Source organism: Balaenoptera ricei, chromosome 20 (genome assembly GCF_028023285.1).
Source record: "Balaenoptera ricei isolate mBalRic1 chromosome 20, mBalRic1.hap2, whole genome shotgun sequence".
NCBI classification, from domain to species: domain Eukaryota; kingdom Metazoa; phylum Chordata; class Mammalia; order Artiodactyla; family Balaenopteridae; genus Balaenoptera; species Balaenoptera ricei.
This window is the reverse complement of record NC_082658.1, coordinates 12,248,837-12,275,110: the sequence shown is the minus strand read 5'-3', so window position 1 is coordinate 12,275,110 and position 26,274 is coordinate 12,248,837. Positions and strand designations below refer to the sequence as shown.

The following is a 26,274-nucleotide window of genomic DNA, read 5'->3' as shown; positions in this document are numbered from 1 at the left end:
TAGAGCTTCCACAACTTAAATTTTTTAATTCAAAAATAAACTTCATTACATAAAATGCAAACTTGGGGAAGAGCAAAACAGATCCCACAAAACTCCACACTCATTCTCTAGGATTGCCAGTGCTGAGGCCTGGCGCTGACTGAGCTGTCCAGGCCGTCTTTGCTGGCTAGAGAAGCCCAAGCTGGAGAGAGTGAGGGAGCCCGGCAGCTGTCCTTCTCCAACGGGGCTATGAGTGGCCTGCCCCTGTCCCTCCATGTTCAATTGCTAAGTCTGTAAGCCCCATGCCCATTCTCTCACTTGTATCCCACACCTGAGCAGGATGATAAACCCAGGTGCCCCCTCCTTTGGCACCTGTGGGAGAGTCAAACCTCGCCGGGCCCTGCCCTTGGCAGGAGCTCATATGGCCCCTCTGACCACAAGAAAGTCCTGGGCTGGGCTCCTGTCCTTGCTGTCAAGCCACTCTAGACCTGCTGGAGAGCCCTGCCCTGTCCTCCCCAGGGACCTCGATGACATAAGGACCCAGCCTCCCCAAACCTCGATGTGGGTGGCTCAGTCTCCACACCCAAACATGAGCTGGGGTGGCTCCACCTGCCCTGCGAGGACTGTGACAGCAGTGCCGTGAGCTGGTCTAGGTGGCCTAGATGCTGACCCCCGCCCTTTCCCCACACTGGCCTGCTGCCTGCCTCTCGCTCTAGTTGTACTGCTCTGTCGAATGCAGCAGAGCCTCGCTTATTGATTTAGTTAACCTAAATCAGCAGTGTCTACAACTAACTGGTATTTAGGGACAGGACTATGGGATTGGCCCTCTGTAAAGTGGCCCTGGGTTGTGTCTCAGCCTGGACCTCTGTTTCAGAACAAAGCTGTATGTGACGCTAGGCTCAATGGAATGATGCTGGCTGCATCTCACCCAGGCGCTGGCCCCATCTACGGGGGCTCAGGAGACAGAAGACGCCCTGTGTGCGATGTGGGGCTGGCGGGTGGTCACTCACGAAACAGCAGTCTTTAGGGAGAAAAAACGGGAGCCCTCTCCCCCACTTGAGTCTCAGGATGTGTGCCAGGGAGAGGACTCTTGACTGCAGGCCATCTGCCCATCTAGCCCCAACCCAGGTGCAGCGTCTCTGGTCCCTCACCATCACAGCTGTGTCTTTGGCTTCTTCCCAGAAGGGAGGTGGGGTGGCTGTGGTGACTGAGTCCCCTGCCGCTGCTGCTGCAGTTTCTTTAGCGCCCTATAGGCGTTCACAGCGCGCTCTCTCTCCTCCGCCACGATCCGCTGTCTGGCCAGAGAGGTGGTCAGAGGCTGGGACACACCACCAGGGCTTAAAAGCATCTTCAGCATCAGCGATTTCTTGCCAGGCTGAGGAAGAGACAGAGGGAGGTTGAGGCACGGATTCAGGAAGGAGGGGAGGTAACAAAGAGCCTAGGTCAGTCCAATAGCTTAAGCCCAGTGAGAACATGGTGCTCTCCACCTGTGTGCCCTGAACCAGGCAGCCCAAGGGGCAAGAAGGGTAACTCCCCGACCCCTGCTTACCTGGTCCCTACTTGTGCTCATCCTGGGCTTGGCAGTCAGCTCTGGGGGCTGCAGGGCCACCTCACCAAACTTCACCGTGTCTGGAGGGGCAGAGAAGAACAACTGAGGCCTGCTGCCCACACAACCACTGCAGCCCTGGCACCCGGAGCCACTGTCCACCCACCCACCGACCCTGGGGAGACAAAGCTGCCCCAGAACCAGGGCTGACACAACTGCTTTGTGAAGAGCTACCTCGGAGCAGCTCCTGCTCCAGCCTTTCTGCTGCCTTTTCCTCCCTCCTCTGCTGGACCTTATCCAGCCGTCGCTTCTGGAACCTGGGAAGAGAGCACAGTGCGGTTCATTTTCCTAAACTCTCATTTCACTGGACTCAGGAAGAGGCAGAGGTCACCCCTGCCCACGAGGGATGCGTCATGAAAGACCCCAGGTGGCTGCCTCTGAACCCCAGGACCCACAGAGAGCGCTCCGAACCTAGGAGGCCCCTCCAAAGTTCCAAGTCAGGGGTCCTCAGCGACTGCGGCTGTACCTCTACAGCCCATCAGACAATGTCTGGAGATGTTCTGTGTTGTCACAACGTTGGGGGGAGAGGGGTGCTCCTGGCACCTCATGGGTGGAGGCCAGGAATGCCGCTCAATGCCCTACAGTACAAGGAATGGCCCTCAGCCCAGAGAATCATCTGTCCCAAATGTCAACTGTGCTGCTGTGTGTAAACGGCCCCGCACAGCATGTGTGACATGGTCCCTTATTGTTACTGGAATCAATGTTCAATGACAGTTTTGGAGATCACTGGGGCTTTAGGTGGTATCTGGGATATGTTTTGTGTGATGCAATTTTCACTGGCTAAGGTAAGTACATGTATGATAAGAATCTGGACGTAGGGAAACTCTACAAAGCTGAAAACAATCTAACTTTCACAGCTTTTAAAAAAATTTCTTCTTTTTTTTTTTAAATTTAGGCCACACCGCATGGCATGCGGGATCTTAGTTCCCCAACCAGGGATCGAATCCGCGCCCCATGAAGCAGAAACTTGGAGTCTTAGCCACTGGACCATCAAGAAAGTGCCCACTTTTAGAGAAATTTCTGATGAAAGCCTGGCTTGATTCATGACAAAAGTTGCAGTAAAGGCAGAAACACATCTCAAAAAGCATTTGTTTGCTGAAACCACTGCCCCAGCTCCCACCCACAGGCTCAGGGAGGTGGCACGCAGCTTGCATCCCAGACTTCTCCAGGGCTGAGGGTAGGGATGGGCAGGGGAGCCGCAGCTGGCGGTGGGCTTCCTCCTGGTGCCAATTTCACCACTTTACCCACCAGGAAGCTGAGTCTGAGAGGTCACAGAACTTGTACAAATGACATAGCTAGAGGCTCTCAAATCTCTTTTGGGCTGGAAAGGTGAACCCTGGAAACCAGTTTCCGTGGGGCAGGCATAGTCCCCTGACGGCCTGCAGGCCCTCCTGGGAGGACACTGAGCCTCACTGTTTTTCTCCTTCCCTATAACAACTGGCCCGGGGTGGACAGCTGGCCCTCAACCTCACTTGGCTCTTGGACGCCTTGATGCTTTCCAGAGAGAAGCACAGACAGAGCTAGGCCTTCAGAGTTCTATGGGTCCAGAGCCTCCCAGAAGCGCTGAGGTTAAGTGGCTGCGGTACAGAGAAAAACACCCACTGACTCCAGGTCCTGCTTGGCCTGAATCACGGGGTAGGTGGGGTGCCCCTTGGCGACAAGAAGCTGTCAATGCAGAAGAAATCTGTGGGACCCCACAGCCCTGCCTCCCAGCCCCTGCAGCCCCCACTCACGCTTTCTTCCTCTCCGACTTCTCCTTCTTGGGCGCCGCCTGCACCTCAGGCTGCCGGTTGGCCTGGTTCTTGCTGAGGAACAGCACATGCTGCGCCTCCTGCTCCATGCGCTGGACATAGGCCCTGTCGCACTCCCACTTCTTCTGCTTGAACTTGGGTACAGCAATGTCCGGCTCCACTCCCTTTGCTTCCTTCTCCAATGTCTTACTGAAGGCCACCTGGGCTGAGGACAAAGGGAGACCTCAGAGGGGAAAGTCGTGAAGTGAAGGCAGGAGGGAGCAGGTGGTGCTGGGCTGGCCACCCATGTTCATCTCCCCTCCCCAGGCCACAGGAAGGGAAGACCAGGCTCACGTGGGAGCTAAAGAGGATCTAAGATGCCAGCTGGGGGTAACCTGGGGTGGGACCCCCACAGCCCACTGGTACACGCCAAAGATGTCCTCTGCAGCTCGGTTGAAAAAGGAAACAGGAAACGACCTAAGTATCCGTCACTAGCTGACTGGCTGAATGAATCCCCCTATGTTCATCCAGAGACGTCACTGCACAGCTGCTGAGAGCTCGGTAGAGCTACGGTAAGGACGTGGAAAGACCTACAAAATCCACTGGTAGGGCTTCCCTGGTGGCGCAGTGGTTGAGAATCTGCCTGCCAATGCAGGGGACACGGGTTCGAGCCCTGGTCTGGGAAGATCCCACATGTCGCGGAGCAACTGGGCCCGTGAGCCACAATTACTGAGCCTGCGCATCTGGAGCCTGTGCCCCGCAACAAGAGAGGCCGCGACAGTGAGAGGCCCGCGCACCGCGATTAAGAGTGGTCCCCGTTTGCCACAACTAGAGAAAGCCCTCGCACAGAAACGAAGACCCAACACAGCCATAAATAAATAAATAAATAAATAAATAAATAAATAAATAAATAAATAAATAAAATCAATCCACTGGTAGCGAAAACCCAGGACACCAAACAATATAGAGAATGAAGGTATAGCTTTTACCTCATAAATATGAGAAAATATGCATATTTCCCCTGGGAAAGTAAACAAGACAACAGTGGTTTCTTTTAGGGGGAGGGAGCAGGATTCAAAGACAGGGAAGGAGGCTACCCCTCACCTCATACCTTTCAGTACTGTTTGATTTCACCACATGTGTAAGTTTATGTCTTTTAAATAACTTAAACCCCAAAAAGAGCTGATTCAATAGAGCATGGTTCAGAATGTGCCATCTTCCATCTGGGCCAGTGCCCTCCTCTACCCCTCCCCTTCCTCAACTCTTTATTTCACTATCACTTTGGTAGCCATCTAACCTCCAATGAAAAGCCTAAGGTTTACAAAGAAATTACAAAACAGCATTGCTGCAAAATCAGTCCCATGTTTGGGAAAACAAATACTTGTATGTGTACACAAGACACAAACACCCTGGACCCCATTCCCCCGCATCTGGAGTGTTATCTCTGGCAGAGGTTGACAGGTGGGCACCCTACCTGGCCTTGGGGGAAGGGTGGGAGGGATGAGTTTCTCAGGGGGTCTGATCAATTCCCTCCGTAACCTCTAGAAACCATCCACTTCTCTCCACCATGATTTCTGCACTCAGGTCCAAGGAATCATCATCATTTCTTACTTTCAAGAGCCTCGCTGGCCTGCAGGGTCCTCTCGCCCCCTTGATTGTTACACAGTGACCTTTCCTTCAAGTAAATCTGAACTGACCGTCCCCTCTGATGGATCTCCACTACTCCTGGGAAGGGAAAATCAACACTTCTACCTTGGCCCATGAGGCCCCAGGGGCTCCTTTTGGAGCCTCACCTGGAACCACACTGCCACCTGCTGCCAGCCACCGCTCTGGCCCTGGTGACACCAGCCTTTGGTCAGTCCTCCACATGCTCCTGCACCGTCTGACTGCTGGGGTCTGGCAGATTTCTTCTGCCTGAAACGCCACTGAATACTTGTGCAATTAAGTAGATTCAAACACGCAAGGCTTTATGGCCACCCAGCATGGGCCTGCAGTTACCCTCTTTCTTCCTCTTCTTGTTACTGATGGGGTTTTTCATCTCCTGGCGGCTCCTCATGATCTCTCGGAGCCGAAAAGGGATTTCCTGTTCATCCTGGTTCTTAGGCTTGCAATTCACTTTCTTTTTTTCTTTGCTGGGAAGGAGAACACGGGGGTGAGACACGTCTCCAATCGAGCATAAGCAGAATCAGAGAAACCGAAGCTGAGCCTGGAAAAAGAAACTTCGCAGGCCACCCTGGCCGCTATAGTGCGTGCCGGTCAAGGGAACACGGCCTCGTTCTCGCCCGCCCGGAGGCTGTCCCTGGACCGGTTTCTCACAGGACGCTGGGTGGGGGGCGCTCCGAGAACCCCAGGGAGGCCCGTCGCTCCCTGACCTCGTCCAGGATAGCAAAGACGGCGCCCCGGAAGGTGACAAGTGCCACACCGGAGACTCCCTCACGCCTCCGCCCACCCGGCTGACCCTCCGGGCCGCCCACCGCACGGACCCCGCAGCGCGCTAGGCCCGGCGCGGGGAGGGGTGCCGGGGAGTCTTCAGGACGATAAGACCGGCACCCACCTGCGCGGCCCCGGCCGTGGCGCCCAATGCTGCTTCCCCGGCTCCTGCTGCCTCCGGCCCTGCGGTCGCCCTGGGCTCCCTAGCCCCGCCGTCCCCGCTGGCGCCGCAGCTCGGCGCCGAGGCGCCGCAGCTCGGGGCCGGGCCCCCGCCATCTGCACGCCCTGCACTCAAAGAAGAAGCCACTTCCGCACTCCCGCACGGTCCGGCCCCATGCCCGCCATTTCCGCTTCCTGCGCTCACTGGAGCTGTGCAGCTCCCTGACGGGCCGGGATTGGCCAGAGGGGCCGCCATTCACATCTCGGGCGGGGCTGACGGGGGGGCGCCTGCGCCGTGGGCCAGGCCGTGGGCGATGCTGCTGTGGAGTGTGGCCCGGGGAGGTCTGGCGGTGTCAGTCGGTGCCCGCGGCCTGGCAAGTACCGGCGGGGACGGGGACGGGATGAGTTCGGGAGGCCGGGCCCCGCAGGGGCCGAGAAGCCCCGCTCTCCCGGCATCCGGGCAGAGCCCAGGGTAGTGCCGGCGGGTTCTGAGTTCGTTCCCTCGTCTAGTACCTGTTGAACACCGGCTGTATGCGAAGCCTTTGGGGAAACCTCAGTGAACAAGGAGTTGGTGCTCCTCGCAAGAGGAGTTAGAGAAATAAGTAAAGGTTGCACCTGTGTTCAGTGCCCTGGAGACAGCGCAGGGAAGGGGACCCGGGGGTCGGGGTGGGGGCTGGAGGTGGGGAGAGGGCTGCCCACTGGCCTTTGGGAATGACTTGGTCTTCTCATGTGACAGAGGGAAACAGGGATGAAGGAGTGATGCGATTAGTCAGGATGCTCACGGGGGAGGGACGTGGCAGTACTGGTTGGAGAGGGAGAGGTGGCTGTGTGGGCTGGAGCTCACAGGCTTCTGCCCCCGCCGTACTCCTGTCCACTAGGCAGAGCCATCTTAGCTGGAGGTGCAGTCTCAACCCCCACCACATGCTGGAGGGCACGCCTAGTGCGAGGCCTTGAACCCAGCATTTCTCATGAATCTGTGGCTCATCCTCGTACCAAGCGTTACATCCATTTTACAAATGGGAAACTGAGTCTATGGGTGAAGTAACTTGTTTAAGGTTACGCAGGAAGTGAGGAAGCTGAGAAAGACATGGAGCCCCCTGCCAGTGACAAGAGGCCGAAATTTCCCCAGAGCTGGGGGCAGGCGGAGACTTACCAGCTTCCTGGAGACTCATGTGCTTATCTGAATCCTTAGGGGCCACTATCCAGCTGGGACTGGGGCCAAAGGCTTCCTGGAGGTGGCAGCATTCTCCACAGGATCCGAGTCGGTGAAGGCCACAGAGAGTTCAGGAAGGACCATGTGGAGGTGGGCTCCCAAGCAGGTGCAGCGGGCACTGGGCAGCCCGAGTCCTCCCTGCCTTGTGGGGACCCCTCAGAGCCCCTGTACCCGCCACCCCCTGAGCTCCAGCCCCCCACCAACTGCTGCATGAGCGGCTGCCCCAACTGCGTGTGGGTGGAATACGCAGACGCACTGCTGCAGCACTACCAGGACGGCGGGGAGCGGGCCCTGGCCGCCCTGGAGGAGCACGTGGCTGATGAGAACCTCAAGGCCTTCCTCCGGATGGAGATCCGGCTCCGTGTGAGGAGTGGGAGCTGAGCCGCCTGGCCGGACAGCCTCACCCCGACAGACTCCTCGTCGGGATGCAGCGCAGCCTCCTTTATCCACGGCCCCTTTGTGCAGCTGGTGTCGACGGGAACAGGAAGAGTTGTCTGTTGACTTTGCCTGAGAATAAATAAGCTCTGTGTGGTGGTTAGACAGGAGGCTTTTGTGTTGTCATCCATAGGCGTGTATCACCTCAAAGAAAGCACGTGCAGATGTCATTGTATGTCCACTGGGCACCTACAGGCTTCACCAACCTGTGAGGTTGGCTAAACCTGTTTCCTTGACTATTCAAGTGACAATGACCCCAGGGGCCCCCTTCTATGTCCCAGCATCCCAGAAGTCCCAAAGGTCAGCTCTGGTTACTCTCAGTGGTGCGGCAGAGGGAGGACCATCCGGTCCTGAGAGGTTGCTGTTAGCAAAGCTCTGGCAGGCACACATGCCTGCAGGTGGCCTGGAATGTGCCCCATTCATCCAGCTGCAGGCTTTCAAGCTCTGATAACCAGTGGCCTGGACGGACAGGGTTAAATGAATTTATGCCTGTTTTATCTTCTCTCATTTAAGGGAAAAGCTTGGGTTGTTATAAGGCTTCACAAAGAATTTGAGCTGATAAGCAGGCATTCCCAGGTCGGGGTCTTCAATGTAAAACCAGAGTTTCCCACAGAGACAGATCTGTGGACCAGAGAATGAAACCACACAGCCACAAAATGTGCTGCTGTGCTAATGCCTGGGGATACACCCGGTAGTGTGGGCTGTCTTGGCCAGCTAGTGATGTCATCCAGAAGCAGTTTTGGTTGGTTCAGAGAAACATGATTATAGCAATACATGTTTGTTACACTTTGACAGAGAGCATCTACTCCAACCCTGTCCTACAGATTTGAAAATGGCCCAGGAAGAGAAAGATTTCCCTAGAGACAAAAGCACAGCAGAGCCTGGTGGGCTTGGGGCCCCTGAAGGGGTCTACAACATGGAGGTGGTTTATCTCAGAGATGTTGGAAGAGGTTTACTGTATTTTTCTCAAAAACACATATTTGTGAAAGATTTTGTATGTGTATATGATACTGGGGCAGATCTTTGAAGTCCCAGGAGGAGGGAACGAGGGGAAGGGCAGAGATGTACAATAGAAAATGCACCACGTGGCGTGAGCAGCAGGTGCAAAGGCCCTGGGGTGGAAGAGGCTCCTTGGAGCACAGAGAGCAAGAGGAAGGGATGAGAGGTGAGGCCAAAAAAGTGGATCGGGACAGGCTATACAGGGCTTTGGGGGCCACAAAGGCGGGTTCCTCAGCAGTCAGGACAGTAAGGGTGGGGAGGCCTAAGACAGCAGCCAGTGCCTTCTCATCCTTGCTTCAAAAATGAGCAGCTTCAGGAGAGTCTGGCTGTTCATGGTCACACGTCCCGTTCCTGCCTTGACCCTGTCCCTGGCTCATCCTTCCTTCAGGCCCTTGACTGCACCTGAGCCCCTTCCCCCATCTCGGGGAATCCTCGGTGCTGCTACCCACCCCACAATCTCATTAGTGTGGTGTCAAGGCACAGTCCTAATCAGATTAGCCAGCTGCAGGATAAATGCCCAGCCGGCACCCTGCCTAAGGGAGGCCTGCTACTCACACCCATGGTCCCCTGAGACCTGCCCCAGTACTTGGTGAGTAATGACCTTCCCAGGTTGCTTTTCCTGGTGGCCACTTACCCAAGGGCGTTAGTGGGTATCTGCCCAGAGGGTGGGGAGTGGGCGGGATTTTCACCACCATTCTGAGGTGTGGGTCTGGGGGAGGCTACCTACTGCCCTGTTCACAGAGGACACCCAGCCCATCACCTCCTCTGTTCCTCATGCCAAATAGTGGTGCAGGCTGTCCCACAGGCTAGCAATGGTCTCGGAGCCTCAGGCCACACACAGTCAGCCAACCTGAGTGGGCACCAGCCACAGGCCGGGCTAGGGCCAGGGCAACTTGGGCAGCGGTTTCCATGGGAACAGCATCTGATAGTTGGCGCTCTATCAGGGCTCAGAGCTGCCCACGCCAGGCCAATGGCCTGGGACTACAGAAGGGGTCCAGCTGGGCCTACACTACCTAGGCTGTGAGGAGTGGGTGTCATGGGGTTTGAGCAGCCGGGGCCACCAGAACTGCTGCTGTCCAACTTGGACCCCGTGTAGATCCAGCTCCTGTCCCCTGGTTCCTCTCAGGCTGCTGCTGGTCCCGGCACAGAGACCGAACCTTAGGGAAGGAAGGTCCACAGTGGGGTCCACCCAATCCCAGGTGCCCCGGCACCTACAACCAGGCCTTCCTCGCTGGTAGAACCACCTGTTCTTGCCCCCCGGTTGATCTCAGCCCTAATACTCTAGCAGGCAGCCAGCGGTGGCCGCAGGCTGGAGTCAGGCATTGCAGCCCACAAGTGGGGGTGGGGGCAAGAAACGGGACCCAAGAGGTGGTGCCTGAGGCATCCAGTGCCAGGGCAGCGGCTCCTCTCTGCATCATGTACTTAGCCCCAGAACTTTCTGGGCTTATAGTGGACCCTGAGGAATTAGGGTCTCCCTCTGGTGCTAATAGGCTTAGAGGAAGGTGAGCTGCCCCTGGCCTAGGTCACCAGAGCTTAGGGCATCCAGGGGGAGACTCCGGGGGAGAGGAGGAGGGGAGGTCACCCTGTGCAGTGGGTTCAAGGACACCAGCAGGTGATTCTGGTGCCCAGTGAGTGGCTGGGGCGGGGGGCGGTGGGGGGGGAGGCAGGGTATTTACCAGCAGAGGGAAGACGCTGCTGGGGCCAGGACTACACAGCTCGCCTGGGCGTTTCATTGTGACACAGGCCCCTCCCCTGCCCGGGCACCCTGCCCTCCCATTTCTTGGGTTACCATTATTGGCACCGCTAGGTGCCTAACATGCCACCATGAATGAGACCAAGTGTTCCACCCCAGGGATTGGGATGGGGAATGCAGGAGAAGGGGGAGGCAGTGAGGAGGGGCACACCGCGGGGGCACCCAGCACTCTCACCCCCTGCCTGGGGCTCCCTGGGACAGGGGGCTGCTGTTTGGGTCACACTGGGGACCGGTGGGTCTCATGTTTCAGGGTTTCCTCTGCTCTGGGGGGTTGAGACCTGAGAGGCAGGTCGGAAGCAGGAGGGCCCACAGCGTGAGGGAGTCCAGAAGCCGAAGGTCGCCGCGGGGTTTCTGCCAGCCTGGCCATGAACCTGGAGCCGCCCAAGGCCGAGATCCGGTCGGCCACCAGGGTGATTGGGGGGCCCGTCACTCCCAGGAAAGGGCCCCCCAAATTTAAGCAGCGGCAAACCAGGCAGTTCAAGAGCAAGCCCCCCAAGAAAGGCGTCCAAGGGTAAGCAGAGCTGTGGGAGGGCTGGCCTTGAGGGGGGTGGAGGGCCCACCTGCTGCACAAGAGGGAGATGGGGCTGCACTTCAGGTTGGGGGGCTGGGTGGGGCCTCAGCCACCCTTTGCTAGTGGAAGGTGGTCCCATCCTCTTAAGCAGGTGGTGCGAGTCTTGAGGGCCTGAGCCGGCCTGTCTCAGGGTGCCCCATTCCCTGGCACGGGGGGCGGGGGGTGGAGGGAACTGGGAGGGCAGGAGCTCCCGTCACCCTCTCTAGCTGTTCTTGTCTGGAAAGCACACCCACCCACGGCCACCCAGACACTCAGCCACAGCCCCACCAACTGATATGTCTCCCTGCACCCAAAGAGCCCCACGTGTACACACCCAGGACACAGTCAGACACACCACGTTTCCAGGAACCTGCACTCAAGTGTATGCACGCCCCCTCTCCGCTCTTCCTGGCCCTGACCGCTCTGTTCTTGTAGGTTTGGTGACGACATCCCCGGAATGGAAGGCCTGGGAACAGGTATGACGGCGACTAGCGTCCACCCAGGTCCCCCCCCGCTTGCCCACCCCCCAGGGTGCCTGGGGCCCCATCACCCCTGCCCCTGCTTCCTCAGGCAGAGGCTCACTTAGGGCACCACCCCCAGCTGTCCTTCCTTTTTTTTTCCCAACTTCAAGCTTCAGACACCACCCGAGTGGGGTTGTTCCTACTCAGCGGGTCCACCGAGTGCTTGGAGGGGCTGGAAAAGAACAAAGCTCTTGCTGTCCCCTCCCCCCAGCAGCAAGGCCCACCTTCCTCTGGCCCCCTCCCTGGGCCTGCTGCACCCACTCTCTTCCTGGGCAGGGCGCCCATTCGATACACCCCAAAGGTGGTATGTCCTGAAAGGAGGGCTCTACACCCTGGACTTATACTCTCACCATTGGGGTGTGGACAACAGGGCCCAGAGGGGATGGTGGCTCCTGGGGCCTTGGGACCCTCCTGGACCCACTGCCCCCCTTGTCCTGCAGACATCACTGTCATCTGCCCATGGGAGGCTTTCAACCACCTGGAGCTGCATGAGCTGGCCCAGTACGGCATCATCTAGCACTGAACCCCGGCCCTTGGCCCCTCCATGCTGCTGCCCTCTCTGACCCCTGCTCAGGATTCCTGTGAGCAGGGCCGCTCCCCCCGCCGGGGGGTTCCAGAATGTCCAGAGATTGTGTCTGGAGATCCCCGCAGGGCGGCGACCTCAGGCCTACGGAAGCTAGTTGCCAGGAGCCCACCAACTCCCTGTAGGATATCCTCTCCGGCCGGCCAGGCCCGGCTTAACTTCTGGAGACACTGGTCCACAGAACCTCTCCTCCCATGGCTGGAAAGCTAGGGCAGGCCTCCCAGGAGTGTCCCCTGTACTGCCTGTCTGGGGGTGAGGACAAGCTCCCCCCACTAGCCCTTCCCAGCTGAGGCCCTTGCACTGGCGGAGTGGGTGGCAGGAGTCCTGCGGGCGTCAGTGAGAGAGCAAGACCCCTCTGGACCTGTCACACCAGCAGGATGCTTGTCCTTTCCAACACGGCCCATGCTTGCTGTCCTGTTTCAAATAAAATTAGCGTGTCCTCCACCACTTGTCTGGGATGTGTTGTCAGTGGGGGCAGGGCCCAAGGGTGGAGTCTCTTCAGCAAGAGTGGATGGATGTGGGCACAGGTGGCAGGGATGGCAGGGGCCTGGCCAGGCTGAGGGAAGGAAGCACATCGGGCGCTGAGCCAGGCTCTTCATGGCTGGATTGGGGCAAGGCAGGCAGCCCCACGTACTCCAGGGGCCAGAGCTCAGGTCAGGGGGAGGGAACGCCTATCTGCTCCCCACAGGTGAGGAGACAGGTGCAGGGAGATTGGGCCCAGCCAGCCCATCCTTACTGTCCACTAAAGCTGGACAGATGCCCACCAGTAACCCTGCAATTCCACTCCTGACACCACACCCAGGGGAAGCAGGGCACGCTGCCACACACAAACCTGCGGGAAACTGCCCCCAGTGGCAGTCATCTTCGGGAAGCTGCCCAAGTGCCACAAGGACGTCGGGGGGTCTGTTCCCACAGCAGTGACCAGAGAGTGACTTTCAGGAAGGGAGCCCCTGTGACCGCGTTTATGTGAAGGCCAGAAAAAGCCATGCTAACCAAAGGCGACAAAGTTCCAACAGGGGTGACCTCGAGGAGGAGATGAAGGGCCCTGCTGGGGCTGGATCTAGACCTGGTAGTGGGTCCACAGGTGTGTGGATAAGTAAGAACCCTCAGGCTGCCCACTTAAGGTTGGTGCAATTTACTGTATGAGTGATACATCTCAATAAAACTAACCCCCTCCAATAAAAAAGCACTCTGGAGGGAGAGGCCTGGGCCTCATCCTCAACCACCGCAATGGACAGGAAAGGGGGAGGTGGCCCCAGAGGAGAGCAGGGGCCAGGCTATGGTGAGGACATGGGGACTCATAGACTGGGCTTGGAGGTGTTGGAAGTGGAGGGTCAGTGGTGAGGGTCAAAAGTGGTCAGGTGTGGAGATCGGAAGTGAGGGTTGGGGTGAGGGTCCGAGTTGGGGCTCGGTGGCAGGATTTCATCCAGTCTCGCTCGCCCCCCACTCTCCCTGCCAGCCAGGCTTTGCAAGCACCCTCTGTGGGAGGCAGACGCTGGCCAGGCAGTCGTTGGGGTCAGCTTACACTCGGATCATGGCAGCGTTTGCAAGCAAGTGGGCAGTGTGGGGGAAAGGGGACCCTGGGGAGCCAGAGGCCAGCAGGTGGAGGAGGCCTGGGGGCACAAGGTGCGTGTCCACAAGCACCAAGGCGGGTTATTCTGACACCTTCCCTGGGAGGGGAGGGGAGGCCTGCAGCCCCAGACCCCATCCCGGTGCCCTGGTCTTTCGTCTCACCTGCCAGTCAGTCCAGGACCAGTTTGGCAGAGGGGAGGGCACTGAGTCTGGGGGTCCTGTGGACAAGCCCTCACTCTCTGCTGCCCTCTTGTGGACAGCCAGGGCCCTCACCAGCTGGGTGGCCAGCAGGAGCTCTGCCCCCTGGACCACCACGACCACGATGGCGTAGCCACCTGCAGCCCAGATGTTGCTGTGCAGCCACTGGAGGAGTGGGGGGCCGCAGCCCTCCAAGTGCACCACCCTCTGGGCCGCGTCCTCATCCAGGCCCAGGGCCCCGAAGCCACACTGGTCATTGACTGAGGCTCCATCTTCCCAGGGGTTGATACAGCAGGAGGCAGGAAGGCTGCAGGCCTGGACCCCAGGGGAGCTGCAGTTAAAGTACCTGCAAGGGCGTAAGGAAGCATCAGTCTGGAGGGCAGGGCCCCTGGTCCAGGACCCCAGCGCTGTGTGGAATGTCTCCTACCCACCTTCAAACTTCCATGGCCACACACACACATAGGCACGCAGGCATGCACATGTGCATGCATGCAAGCACACAGGCATGAATGCACACACACATGCACACAGCAGGAATCCACACCGGCAGGCATGTACACACACACATGCACACTCACACACACTTGTGTACACACAGACACACACACAATACCCAGCTCTCTATAATTCATCCCAGCACTGGGTAGTCCTCTGCACATGCTTCTTGGTTAGAAGGCACACACTGCGTAAGACAGTTGAAGGGAGGCAAGGGTTTTATGGGGGCTGGAAGTAAGATGGCCTCGCTCCACAGATGCTGCTGAGTTGGTCTGAGCAGCAGAGCTGGAGTGGGAGAAGGTGGGTTGAAGACTGGTAGAGGCTTCTGTAGTGGTCACTGGGTCGTGGTGGGGGCATGAGGGGCCACACTGGGCAGCAACAAGGGACGGGAGTCTTGGGAGGAGCTCGCAGGGCCTCGAGAGACTATTGCCCTTGTCACCCACTTCAGGCAGCCCTCAGGTGCCCTTGGCCTTTGACTGGCGGCCAGGGCCCTGTGACCAGCAGGCTCCCTCGCCCTCCCTCACAGGCAGTCTCATCTCCTTGAAGAACGGGCTTCACTAAGGCAGGGGCTTGGAGGTCGGCAGGCTGGGTGGCATCACAACACCAGAAAGGGCTGCCACCGACCCAAAGTCACACTCAGCCACCAAATGAGAACAATCCAGATGGGTGCTTCTAAGGTGCCCAGAAAGAAGGGCCCAGCATGTCTCAGGGACTGTTAGGTACAAATGGCTGGTTTTCAAGAGTCTCCATATGGCTCTAAACACACACATGTACACACACACAAACACACACAAACACACACACACACACGCAGTGGACAGAGAACTGTGGAGTCATAGTCCACAATGATGTCCTGAATTAAACTAAAAGTTATTTTCAATTGACATTGAGATGTACGATGTCCTTACTGAAAAAGAAAAAAAAAACAACCCCAAAAGTGACTTTCTAGGTCTACTGGCTGAGCTTCTCTATTAACATCCCTGCATGACCATGTGGCCCTGACTGGGCCTGAGTGTGTACATGCGCAAGTGTGCCCACATGCGCGTGTGTGCACGTATGCGTACGGGTGAGGAGCCTGTACAGGTGACTTTGTGTATGGGTGAGTCTGTGCATGTGAGTGTGTGTGTGGCCCGCCTCCTCTCCAGCCCCAGGGACCCTGCCGGCCACCACGGGGCTGCCCTCCGCCCTTGCAGGCTCTAGGACTCACAGGTTCCACTGCCAGTCCTGGTAGGAGGCCACCCCGCAGCACTGCAGCCCGAGCTGAACTTGGTCAATGAGGAAGCACAAGTCTGGGTCGTCTTGGTAGTGTGTGATGGCCATGTGTAGGACGTGCTCCAGGTCATCCTGTAACTGGCCCCAGAAGGCCACCACCAGGGCCCCTGCCACGGCCTCTAGCACCAGAAAGGCGAGGATGCCCCCAGAGAAGCAGCGCAGCAGAAAGGCGTTCTCGCAGAGGGCGCCCAGGCAGCCTGCCAGGCTCACTGCGCTGAACGCCAGCCCGCCCAGCACCAGCCCCAGCATGGGGTCTGTGGGCAGGGGGCCTCCCCAACTACTCCCCAGAGACCCCTTGACGGCCAGGCCCCAGAGCCCGATGGCCAGGGCCAGCAGGCTGAGCAGAGAGAAGACGAAGTTGGACAGGAAGATCAGGCACTTGAGGCAGCTGCTTCCCCAGGGGAAGCAGCAGGCCAGGACCCCCCCGAGGCCTGCCCTCTGGGCCTGGTCCTCCCAGGGTGCTGGCCCTGGGTGACGTGAAGTGAGGGGGCTGTTCCCGGCGAGGGGTGGTTCCTGACCCCCAGCATCCTGCAGAGGGAGGAAGAAGAGGGAGGTCTCACCAGGGCAACCCTCTTCACTCAGACCCTGTGACACTCAGCTGGGAGCAGGGTCAGAGCCTGCAGCGGGGAGGAAGCTGGACGGTGAAGGCGGAAGGGGGTGTTCAAAGACCCTAGAAGGCCAGGGACGTGGGAGCCTTAAGGCTTGTCCTGCTCGGCCAAGCAGCAGAGGGGATGGTGAGGGGCTCTGGGGGCAGGGAGAGGAGAGGCCAGGAGACTGGGGCTCTGTGGGTTGCAGGGCCTCCCAAGGACCCCACCTTGCCCTCCAGCAGGACGCTCAGCCAAGCTCGGGGGCCCTGGCCTTACCATGGAGAAAATTAACAGGGTGCTGATGGTTGCGGGGGCCCACCCCCTCTCTCGGTTCCCCCCACCCTCCTCTTGGTTCCCCAACAGAGGACTGGCTCACTGATCATGAGGTTGGGAGAAGCTGCAAAGCCAGTTCCATTTGGCCCCTTGATGGACAGTCTCCACTCCAGATATGCCTGCCTCCGCAGCCCCTCCACTGGCAGGCAGGTATGGGAGGGCTTCTGCCCCCTCTCTGCAGGGGGAGGGGCAGCAGGCCCTTGAGTTTGGTTGTGGGGGAAGAATGAGGAAGCTAAGGCCCCAGGCCTGGGCAGGGCTCCCAGTTTACCAGGAAGAAGCTGGCCCTTCTCTCCCCACCTGTCTGACTGCATCAGAGCAGAGGAAAGGAGGGTTATTGATCAGCCCCCCCCAGAACTCAACAAGTCAGTAAGAGCAAAAGGACAGGCTGCCGGCATTGGCCTTCAGCCCCTTCTGCACCCTGAGCCAGAGCCCACCCCCCGACCCGCCAGATCCACGGGGAGACCTGCCAGATCTCTTGTGCAGGGGCCATACCGGGCTGAACGGATGGCAGCCTAGAGGAGGGGGCAACAGGGAGGTGAGAAGGCGGGGCAGGTCACAGGTGGGTGGGGGACAGGGAAAATGTGAGGATGGCCTGATGGCCCTGGTGGGCACCATCCCCTGGGTGTGTGCTTTCCTTGGGGTGTGGACGCACCCCATGCCGTGTCAAAACAAGGGCAAGAGCGGGTCACCTTTCAGAGTCTGAACAGGGCGCTGGGGGAGGTTAAGGCACCTGACTAATAAAGCCCCACCCCAATCTTAGCAGCTCCTCCTGAGCACCCACCTCCTGGCTAGCCCCAGCTCACAACATGGCTCTGGTGGGCCAGTGGGGGGAGAACCCAGCCGGGGACATCTCCAACCCCGGCAGGCCTCCGGGCACTGCTTACCTGCGACAGCAGGGGGCTCCTTTCCCCCTCCTCCATCCTCCACCAGGACAGGTGTGCTGGTACCCCGCCGGCCTCTCTGGCTGGGACACCAGGGCTGGTGCTGCCTGTGCCCCCGGCTGCTCTGTGAGCTGTGAGCCCCACCGGGACTTCGCAGTCACGATCGGATCATGTGAGGAGTCACAGTTTAGGGCTTAAGACAGCCTCTGCTTGTTGAGATGCAAAGGATCCTTCTTCTTGAGCCCAGGTTCTTGGCCTCGCTCTGTGCAGGCATGACGTGGGTGGGGCTGTCAGGGGGCAGGCCTCATGGTCATCACCACAGGGCCCCAGTGCGGGCCTCAGCCTGGCGGGTTCAGCGCTGCCCCTCAGCTCAGCCCGAAGATCAGACCCTGGCTCCCAGTAACAGCCCGGGAGGCCTGCCCACAGCTAAATGCCAGTTTATCCCGATTTATTCACTGCAAGAAAGAAGTTTTATGTATATATATGCATATACATACATATATAATATGTATATATATGCATATACATACATATATAATATGTATATATATGTGTGTATATATATTTTTAAATTTTTATTTATTTATTTATTTTAATTTTATTTTTGGCTGCATTGGGTCTTCGTTGTTGCGCGCAGGCTTTCTCTAGTTGTGGCGAGCAGGGGCTACTGCTCGTTGCGGTGCGCAGGCTTGTCATTTCAGTGGCTTCTCTTGTTGTGGAGCATGGGCTCTAGGCGTGTGGGCTTCAGCAGTTGTTGCTCACGGGTTCTAGAGCGCAGGCTCAGTAGTTGTGGTGCACGGGCTTAGTTGATCCGCAGCATGTGGGATCTTCCCGGACCAAGGATCAAACCTGTGTTCCCTGCATTGGCAGGCGGATTCTTAACTACTGCGCCACCAGGGAAGTCCCTATATGTGTATATTTGAAGTGCCTTTATTTTTTATTTTTTTTAAGATTTATTATTTATTTTATTTTTGGTTGCATCGGGTCTTAGTTGTGGCCCGCAGGCTCCAGGGTGTGTGGGCTCTGTAGTTGGCGGCACGCAGGCTCTCTAGCTGAGGTGCACGAGCTCAGTAGCCGTGGCGTGGGCTTAGTTGCCCCACAGCATGTGGGATCTTAGTTCGCCGACCAGGGATCGAACCCACGTCCCCTGCATCGTAAGGCGGATTCTTTACCACTGGACCACCAGGGAAGTCTCCCTTTATTTATTTATTTATTTTTTAATCACTGGCTAGATCACATCCTTCCTGGTTTTCAGGTGGCTGGGATCCCCCACCCTCTGAGCTTCTCAGGAGTAGGACTTTGTCACGGTTACTATTGTGCCCTAGTGCTTGGAGGGACCCCAGCCGTGCAGCTGCCACCTCTGCAGGCAGAGATGTGCTCCAGGCTCCCTGACCCTGCATTGTCGGCCCTCTCCCCCGGCTTGGATGTGGTGGAAAGACTGGCTCAGAGCAAACCCCTACCCGCCACCAACTCTGGAAGACCTTGGGTACGCACCCCCACGCCTCCTGAGTCTTGCCTGTGGAGCGCGTGAGGCTATGACGTGCGTCGATGCTGCTGTTGGCTGCTGGGGCCGGAGGCCGTGGTGGGGGCAGAGGCTGCCAGGGGCCCCTCTGCAAACACGTGTGCGTGGCAGGAAACAGGGTGGCCTCCAGGGTATGTGCCCCGTCCCGTCTCCACCATCCTCCCCACTCCCTTTCTCAGCTTCTTCCGTTTGATGTTTAAGCCCAGCCTCTTTTCCTCCATTTACTCACCACTTTACAGTCCAGCCACACGGGCTGCGCACTCGTGTGCCCTGACCTATGCCATCCCCTGAAATCTCCTCCTGGTGTTCAGTTCCAGAGTAGTACGGCCGAGGGAGCACTTTTCATTTTTATTTGCTTCATTTGTCTGTGTTCTTCCTTTGGGTCCCCCACTGGCTTCTCCCAGAACGACCACCCCACGGAGCCCAGCCTACACTCCGGCAGAGGGCCAGCTGAGTTTTAAGCCACTGAATGAGGAGAGTTCGTTAACACAGCATTATTGTGAGCACAGATGACTGACACAGGGTTTATTCTCTGTCAGGGACTGTTCTGAGCCCTGCAGTACAACAGTGAGGAAACCTGACAATCCCCCGTCCTCAGGCGCTTACATTTGAGTACAGGGGAAGTCACAGAGTAAGCAAAGAAACAACTAAATATATGCTATTTTATAAGGTCATGAGTGTTATGAAGCAAGGAAAGGAAATGGCTGGGGGAGGGTGTTGTCTAATATCAGGTGATCAGAGAGGCCTCACTGTAGGAAAATGTTTGGTTCCTAGGTATACACCCAAAAGGACTGAAAACAGAGACTCACACAAATACATGGATATACACGTTCACAGCAGCCAAAAGGTGGAAACAACCCAGGTGTCCATCAATGAAGAATGGATAAACAAAATGTGCTCCATCCATACCGTGGATTATTCAGCCATAAAATGGAAAGAAGTTCTAACACAGGCTACAACATGGATGAACCTTGAAAACATGGTGCTCAGTGAAAGAAGCCAGACACAAAAGTCCACATACAGTACGATTCCACTTATATAAAATATTCAGAATAGGTGAAGCCATAGAGACAGAAGGTATATTAGTGGTTGCCAGTGGCTGGGGGAGGGGGAAATGGCGGCTACTGCTGAAGGAGTGTAGGGTTTCCTTCCAGGAGTGATGAAAATACTTTAGGACGAGGTAGAGGAGGTGGTTGTACGACACTGGGAATGTACTACATGATACTGAGTTTTTCCCTTTAAAATGGTTAACTGTATGTTCTGTGAATTTCATATCAATTTAAAAAAAGAAAAGAAGAGGGCTGAGAAGAAGCCAAAGGAAAAGAGGGAACGAGGGACTTCCCTGGTGGCCCAGTGGTTAAGACTCCTCACTTCCAATGCAAGTGGCGCGGGTTCAATCCCCAGTCAAGGAACTACGATCCCACGTGCCACATGGCGTGGCCAAGAAGAAAAAAAAAAGAAAAGAGGGAACGAACCTCGTGGGTTTTCTCAGGTCAAGGTCCCTGCGAGGCTAACCCTGGTCACCGCGGAGTGTCTCAGGATCCAGACCCGGGAAGGAAGCAGCATTGTGCTGGTGGAGGGAGAAGGCGAGCTGTCAGGCAATCTCAACAAAGTCCTCGGTGATCCCCACAGCTCGGATGGCCTGCAGAGTTGTCCCAGGTTGAGACATGGGGCTGGGCCTTGATAGCCATCCACTGTTATTGGGCATGAGCTGCCTGGGGAAGGGACCGTGATCTGGGGTGAGCACAGTCCCCGAAGGGGAGCTCAGCCAGTGCTGCCAGCAACTTTAGTCTGAGGGCAGTGCACTTGGCACACACTGTAACTGAATGTGGGGTCCAGCTGCTCGCTGCTCAAAAGCCAATAAAGAGGCAAGGCTGGTGGAAAGGAAAGTTTGCTTTATTTCTGAGGCTGCCAATTGTGGGGTCTAGGGAAGGGGAAGGGCAGACTCCTGTCCAAAGGCCGACTCCCCTCCACCGACAACCAGTGGGCAAGAGCTTTTATAGACGGAGAGAGGGGGCTACATGCAGAGACAGCACAGTCAGCTCTGATGGTCATCTTGAAATTGGTCATCGGTGGTCTGACCAGCATCATCTCGATTGTTTTAAGTACAGTTAATCTTCAGTTCCAGGGTCAGTTTGTTCCCATTTCCATGAGGCCAATTCTCAGAATTGTGGCAGCTTCTGTCATGGCTACAGTCTGGACATCATGTAGTTAACTTCTTCCACCTGGTGGGGGTTTCAGTATCTATAAAACAGCTCACAGGACACGGCTCAGAATACTATCTATAGCCCTTGAGGAGGAACTAAAGGTCCTTGACTTTGCTTACTGACTTGAACTATTATTTTTTTGTCCCCTTTGACTATTTTCCTTTGATTTTGTATTTTCTCATTTCTCTGATTAAACTTATTTTTTGGCTAAAGTTTTTCCACACACAAAAGGCAGGCGGAAGACATGGGGGGCATAGACCATAGGGTCCTGTTCTGTGTCAACGCTAGGCTGATGTGTGCAGGAAGAGCGTTTCAGGCCCTGTAAAGTACCTTAGGTGGGAGCAAGCCTGGAAAGTTTGAAGAAGGATGGCAGTTCGAATTTTGCTCCAAGTGAGATGGGGAGATGACAGGTGTTGAGTAATGTGCATCCCAACCTGACTCATGCTTTAAAAGGACCACTCAGGCTGCTGTGCTGCAGGCAGAAGGTCAGGGCAAGGACGGGAGCTGGAGGTCAGGCCTTGTGCAGCCAAACTGTCTCTTCCTCAAAGGGGACACTCCCAGCCTCATCAGTTACCGCAATCAGGCTCCAAAGCCAGGCTCTCTGAGAGACGGTCATCACCTTTCAGGCCCCATCTCAGCCTTGTTCTGATATACAGTAGCCTTCGGATGAAATCATAGTTACCACTACTGTTATGGGCCGAACTGCATCCCCCCAAATTTATATATTGAAGTTCCAACCCCAGCACCTCAGAATGAGACTTAGAAGTAGGGCCTTTAAAGAGGTAATCAACTTAAAATCAGGCCATTAGGGTGGGCCATCCTCCAATGACCTTATAAGAAAAGGAAAATGGGACTCAGAGAGACACCAGGGATGCACCTGTACAGAGGAAAGACACAGGAGGAAGGCAGCTGTCTGCAAGCCAAGGAGAGAGGCCTCAGAAGAAACCAAACCGGCTGTCCCTCCGATCTCAGACTTCCTGCAGGGAGAGGAAATGAGAGTAACAACCTCCTAACTGTTTTCAGCACAGGAGACAAATAAACACAATCTGAAATTGAATCATGGGATTAAAAAACATAGTTTAGCCTCTTAGAGGTTTTCGTAACTTTTTTTTCATAACCATAGGCAAGGTCAGCTACCAAATGTGCAGGGCCCAGTGCAAAACAAAAATGTGGAGCTCCTTGCTGAAAACTATTAAATATTGCAAGACGGTGACGGCAGAGCATTGAATCAAGTGTGAGGCCATTCGGAGCCACACACGTGGGTGCGCATGAAGCTGGCCCTGGGGGCAATTTTAGGATACTGTATCTCCGTGGCAAAGAAGCATTTATCTAAAATGTGGTCGAAATTCATTCGTTTCTCTTATGTTAGATTCAGGGAAAATGCCTTCTTAAAAAAATACATCTCATGAAGGTATGATGTCACCTTCCCGAAGCTATTTCTCCATTTCCGTGGGACCAGCGAGGCGCTGGGAATGTCCAATCCGAGCCCACCGACCGCTGACCGCTGTCTCGCTGTCCTGGGCGACACGCGCGTTTGCGCTTCCCTCCCGGCTTCTCCACAGCGTCCCTCCACCGCGTGGCCAGCGTGGGGGTGGGGGGGTGGGGGGGATGCCTCTCCGCGGGGAGCCCGGCGCGGGGCCGCCCTGCGCAAGCGCAGGCCGTTGGTAGGGCCGGAACCCGATTGCGCGGCCGGAACCCGATTGCGCGGCCGGAACCCGATTGCGCGGCCGGAACCCGGTTGCGCGGTCGCGCGGCCGGGGGAGCGCGTCGGGCGAGGCACAGGACGTCGCGGCGGTGGCGGCCGGGCGGTGAAGCTGGAGCGGCGGTGGCGGCGGCGGCCGGAGGCCGGGGCTGGGGCTGAAGCGGGGGTCGGGGCTGCAAGGCCCGCGGGGCGGCAGGCGGCGGCGGCCCGGGGCTCAAGCCCGGATACGGGAGCGGCCACCATGGCCGAGAGCATCGTGAGTGGGGCGGCCGGGCGGGAGGGCGCCGGGATGAGGCAGCAGATTTGCCGGCGCGGCCTGCGGAGAGGCCCAACGGCCCGCCCTCCTCTTCATGGGCCGGCCGGGTGGCTGGGCTCCCGATCTCCTCTCTTCAGCTCCTCCCGTCCCCGGCCGACGGGGGAGGCCGGGCCGTCCGCGGGGCGTGGGTTGTGTCGGCCGTTCCATTCCTGGTCGCGGGGGTCGCGCTTGGAGGGGCTGCAGTTCCTCGGGGCCAGGGCTACGATCCCTTCTCGCCTCCTGTCCTTGTGTCTTGCCTCCTTCCGTCGCCCCAGTGAGTGCCTTGTCATGGGTCCCTTAAAAGGAGAGCACTTTCTACAAACGGGGACCCCCTCCCACGAGAGGAAGCTGCTAAGAAGGGAGACGGTGGCCTGGTGGATGGCAAGGAGACCTTGACAGCTACCTGTCTGTAAAGGGATGTTATAAAGGTTGATGTCATTTTGTACCCGAAGTCAGGGATTGACACTCCTTTTCCCCGCTTAAAGTTAAAAAAAAAAAAAAAAAAAAGTGAAAATCAGAAAAAACTGGCCATCCCTTAACTTGTGGAACGTTTCCTCTCAGAAGTCAGTATGGCCGGAAAAAACCCAACAGACCAGCTGGACAGAAAAATTTTTGGTTAACGTTAAGGACCACTTGGAATTTCCTGGAGGAAGCAGAAGCAGTATGGGGTGGCAAGTCATGTTCAGAGTTTGGCCATGGGAGGGCCTCTGCAATTTTGTCAGGTGTTGGGAATGGCATTCATCCTCCTCTCTGGATGCTCTGGGCTGCAGGAACCTCCAGCTCTGGACTTTCAGGCTTTCATCCAGTGACTCCTCCTAATGCAGCTCTCCATTCAGGGGCCCTGGCGTCTGCTCTGTGTTTCCCAGCCTGGAGATGAGCAGAGGGCATGAATGCCCCAAGAGAAACGAGCAACTGATTCCTTTTAAAATAAGATTTACTAGTCTTTGGTGACTCATTCTAGAAATAGGTTAAGAATTAGCACTCAAATCTGCTTCCAGACTTTCTTTTTACTGTAATATTTTTAACCAAATTGAAGTAACCATGGACATGTGAGTTGTTTCAGAGAAGGTCACTTTTCTACTAGTGTATATAAGGCTAGGGTCTCATTGATAGCATGGATCTTTTGTCGAATTTCTCAGATTGTGAGGAATTAAAACATGATTCTTCTGAAATTTATTTCAAAAGTTTTTATTTATTTATTTAGAAAGAGGTCTTCTAAAAATTTCTATGGGATAACTAATTTTTATCTCACCAATTCTTTGACTCCCCCAAGAAATATTTTGGGCTCATTTTCTTATAAATAGGGAAACTTAGTTACCAAGAAGCTATGTGTCCATGTTGCCTGGTCTGTCTCTTGTGTATTTTACTTTATACCATGTGTCAAAGGCCAAGTCATACCTTCCCTCAGTATGAATTATCTTTGTCTCTTGGAGTTAAGTACTGAGCTTAGCTTGGAAACCTGGACTGCCATGCCCTGTTGTAAATGAACAAGTAGAGTAAGTTCTTAAGCAGAATAAGTTCTTAAGCTTTAGAACTCTCCAGAAACGTGTAATCCTGACCTTTAACTTCTCAAGGTGTGGAGTGTCATGCTCTTGGTCCTAAGTGAACAGTCAAAGCAACAGTCACAATCCCTCAAAGAGAAGCAGAGCTCTTTTTAACCTGCCTCAGTGTTGGAGACAGATTTCCGAAAGAAAGAAATGGGAGTTTACCTAATGCCCAGGCTGTGTATTTTTTTTTTTTGTAATTTTATTTTATTTATTTATTTATTTTTGGCTGTGTTGGGTCTTCGTTTCTGTGTGAGGGCTTTCTGTATTTGCGGCAAGTGGGGGCCACTCTTCATCGCGGTGTGCGGGCCTCTCACTATTGCGGCCTCTCTTTTTGCGGAGCACAGGCTCCAGACGCGCAGGCTCAGCAATTGTGGCTCACGGGCCTAGTTGCTCCGCGACATGTGGGATCTTCCTAGACCAGGGCTCGAACCTGTGTCCCCTGCATTGGCAGGCAGATTCTCAACCACTGCACCACCAGGGAAGCCCCATGCTGTGTATTAAGAAAACATTTTTCTAGTTGTTGAATCCAGAGTAAAGCATACTAGAAATCAAAAGTCAAAATAATTTGAGTGCACACAGATGAGTTGAGAAAGTTTAACAGATGTTGTTGGGAAGCAAAAAGAAAATATTTTATGCTCTTAACAATTGGGATTTCATAAGGATTGTTCAAAACAAAATCTTAAAAACTGAGAACAATATGGGGACGAAGGCTTTTCAGTTAAGCAAAAGTTATTAGAAAGTGAGAAAGACATAGTCACGCTATTTCAGCAAAATCTAGATTATTCTTAACTTGTTTGGTAAAGGTGGACAAATTTTGTCCTGTCCGCAAATGCTCATCGAAAGCCATTGTGGCATTTTGTCCTGTATCAGTGGAAGTCTTTTTAAAAACAACTGCTTGTGACATTTCTTGTCTGTATAGTGTTGTTTTGAATACAATGTACAGTGCAGTAGTTGCTGAGAGGAGTAACTACAACATGAGTACTTTCTGGCACATTCTGTTCATTGTTCCTCCCATCCCTCAGGTGGTTGGAACATCCTCTGTCTTTCTGGCGGCAGGGCATGCCGGTTCATGCTACCCACTGAGGCAGGACCTTGGATGGTTGGCCCGGGCATAATAGCACACTTTCACTGGGCTTCGATCAGCATGAAAATCAAGTCTAGAAAGTGATGCTCCGTCCAGTTGTCTTCCAGGCCTAGCAACCATTTCAGGCTTGCCATGAAAATATATTTTTTTAAAACCCTGCCAAGTTTTACTGTGGTATTAAACACCTTTTTTCTTTTCTTTTATTCTTTTTATTGAAAGTAAATAACAGATTAGAAGATTTCCTGTGATCCTTTTTATGTTTTTAATTGTTTTTTGTTTGTCTGTTTGTTTTGGCCGCGTGGCTTGCGGGATCCCGACCAGGTATCTAACCCGTGTGCCCTCGGCTTTCACTGCGGAGTCCTAACCACTGGACCACCAGGGAATTCCCTGTGATCCTTTTAAGTTAGTCTAGTCTGTGTATGGATCCTGGAACAAAGTGAGATATTTTTTAAAGAACTCAGTTATTCATGATTCATGGTGGGTTTTTTCCTGCTGATTTAAAAAAAAATTTTTTTTTTTGTAAATCGGAAGAGGAAAATGTTAGTGTTTCAGATATATTCTTTATAAATAATGGTTAAAAATTGAAGTCGTATTTTTCTGAGTGAAACGATAAGAGTTGAG

General features: G+C 55.3%; 5 protein-coding genes and 1 long non-coding RNA gene across 7 annotated transcripts in view; 3 read left to right on the top strand and 3 right to left on the bottom strand.

Annotated features, from left to right (window-relative positions):
* CCDC137 (coiled-coil domain containing 137) lies at positions 1-6,053 on the bottom strand. The gene is made up of 6 exons (XM_059907888.1): positions 5,870-6,053; positions 5,314-5,447; positions 3,319-3,541; positions 1,760-1,842; positions 1,529-1,608; positions 1-1,354 (listed from the first exon to the last, which is right to left on the bottom strand). The coding sequence occupies exons 1-6, from the start codon at positions 6,019-6,021 to the stop codon at positions 1,133-1,135; spliced, it is 894 nt and encodes a 297-aa protein (XP_059763871.1). The 5' UTR covers positions 6,022-6,053; the 3' UTR covers positions 1-1,132.
* A 134-nt stretch (positions 6,054-6,187) lies between these two features.
* On the top strand, positions 6,188-7,657 carry OXLD1 (oxidoreductase like domain containing 1). Its single transcript, XM_059907717.1, has 2 exons — positions 6,188-6,278; positions 7,097-7,657. The coding sequence occupies exons 1-2, from the start codon at positions 6,219-6,221 to the stop codon at positions 7,496-7,498; spliced, it is 462 nt and encodes a 153-aa protein (XP_059763700.1). The 5' UTR covers positions 6,188-6,218; the 3' UTR covers positions 7,499-7,657.
* Positions 7,658-10,642: 2,985 nt separating this feature from the next.
* On the top strand, positions 10,643-11,892 carry PDE6G (phosphodiesterase 6G). The gene is made up of 3 exons (XM_059907889.1): positions 10,643-10,815; positions 11,290-11,330; positions 11,816-11,892. The coding sequence occupies exons 1-3, from the start codon at positions 10,670-10,672 to the stop codon at positions 11,890-11,892; spliced, it is 264 nt and encodes an 87-aa protein (XP_059763872.1). The 5' UTR covers positions 10,643-10,669.
* A 1,632-nt stretch (positions 11,893-13,524) lies between these two features.
* On the bottom strand, positions 13,525-17,335 carry TSPAN10 (tetraspanin 10). Its single transcript, XM_059908223.1, has 3 exons — positions 17,300-17,335; positions 15,431-16,023; positions 13,525-14,074 (listed from the first exon to the last, which is right to left on the bottom strand). Exons 1-3 carry the CDS (start codon positions 17,333-17,335, stop codon positions 13,612-13,614), a joined length of 1,092 nt encoding a protein of 363 aa, XP_059764206.1. The 3' UTR covers positions 13,525-13,611.
* A 3,358-nt stretch (positions 17,336-20,693) lies between these two features.
* Positions 20,694-22,732, bottom strand: LOC132354661 (uncharacterized). Of its 2 annotated transcripts, XR_009499362.1 has the most exons (3): positions 22,449-22,716; positions 21,903-22,002; positions 20,694-21,685 (listed from the first exon to the last, which is right to left on the bottom strand). It is a non-coding gene; the product is annotated as an uncharacterized LOC132354661 (long non-coding RNA). The 2 variants fall into 2 exon arrangements; XR_009499361.1 differs by having other exon boundaries at positions 20,694-22,002; positions 22,449-22,732.
* Positions 22,733-22,863: 131 nt separating this feature from the next.
* NPLOC4 (NPL4 homolog, ubiquitin recognition factor) overlaps positions 22,864-26,274 on the top strand; it is a 56,546-nt gene continuing 53,135 nt past the window's right edge. The window contains exon 1 of the mRNA XM_059906582.1: positions 22,864-22,983. Coding sequence (XP_059762565.1) covers positions 22,969-22,983 — 15 coding nt within the window. The 5' untranslated portion in view covers positions 22,864-22,968. The remainder of the gene's footprint in view (positions 22,984-26,274) is intronic.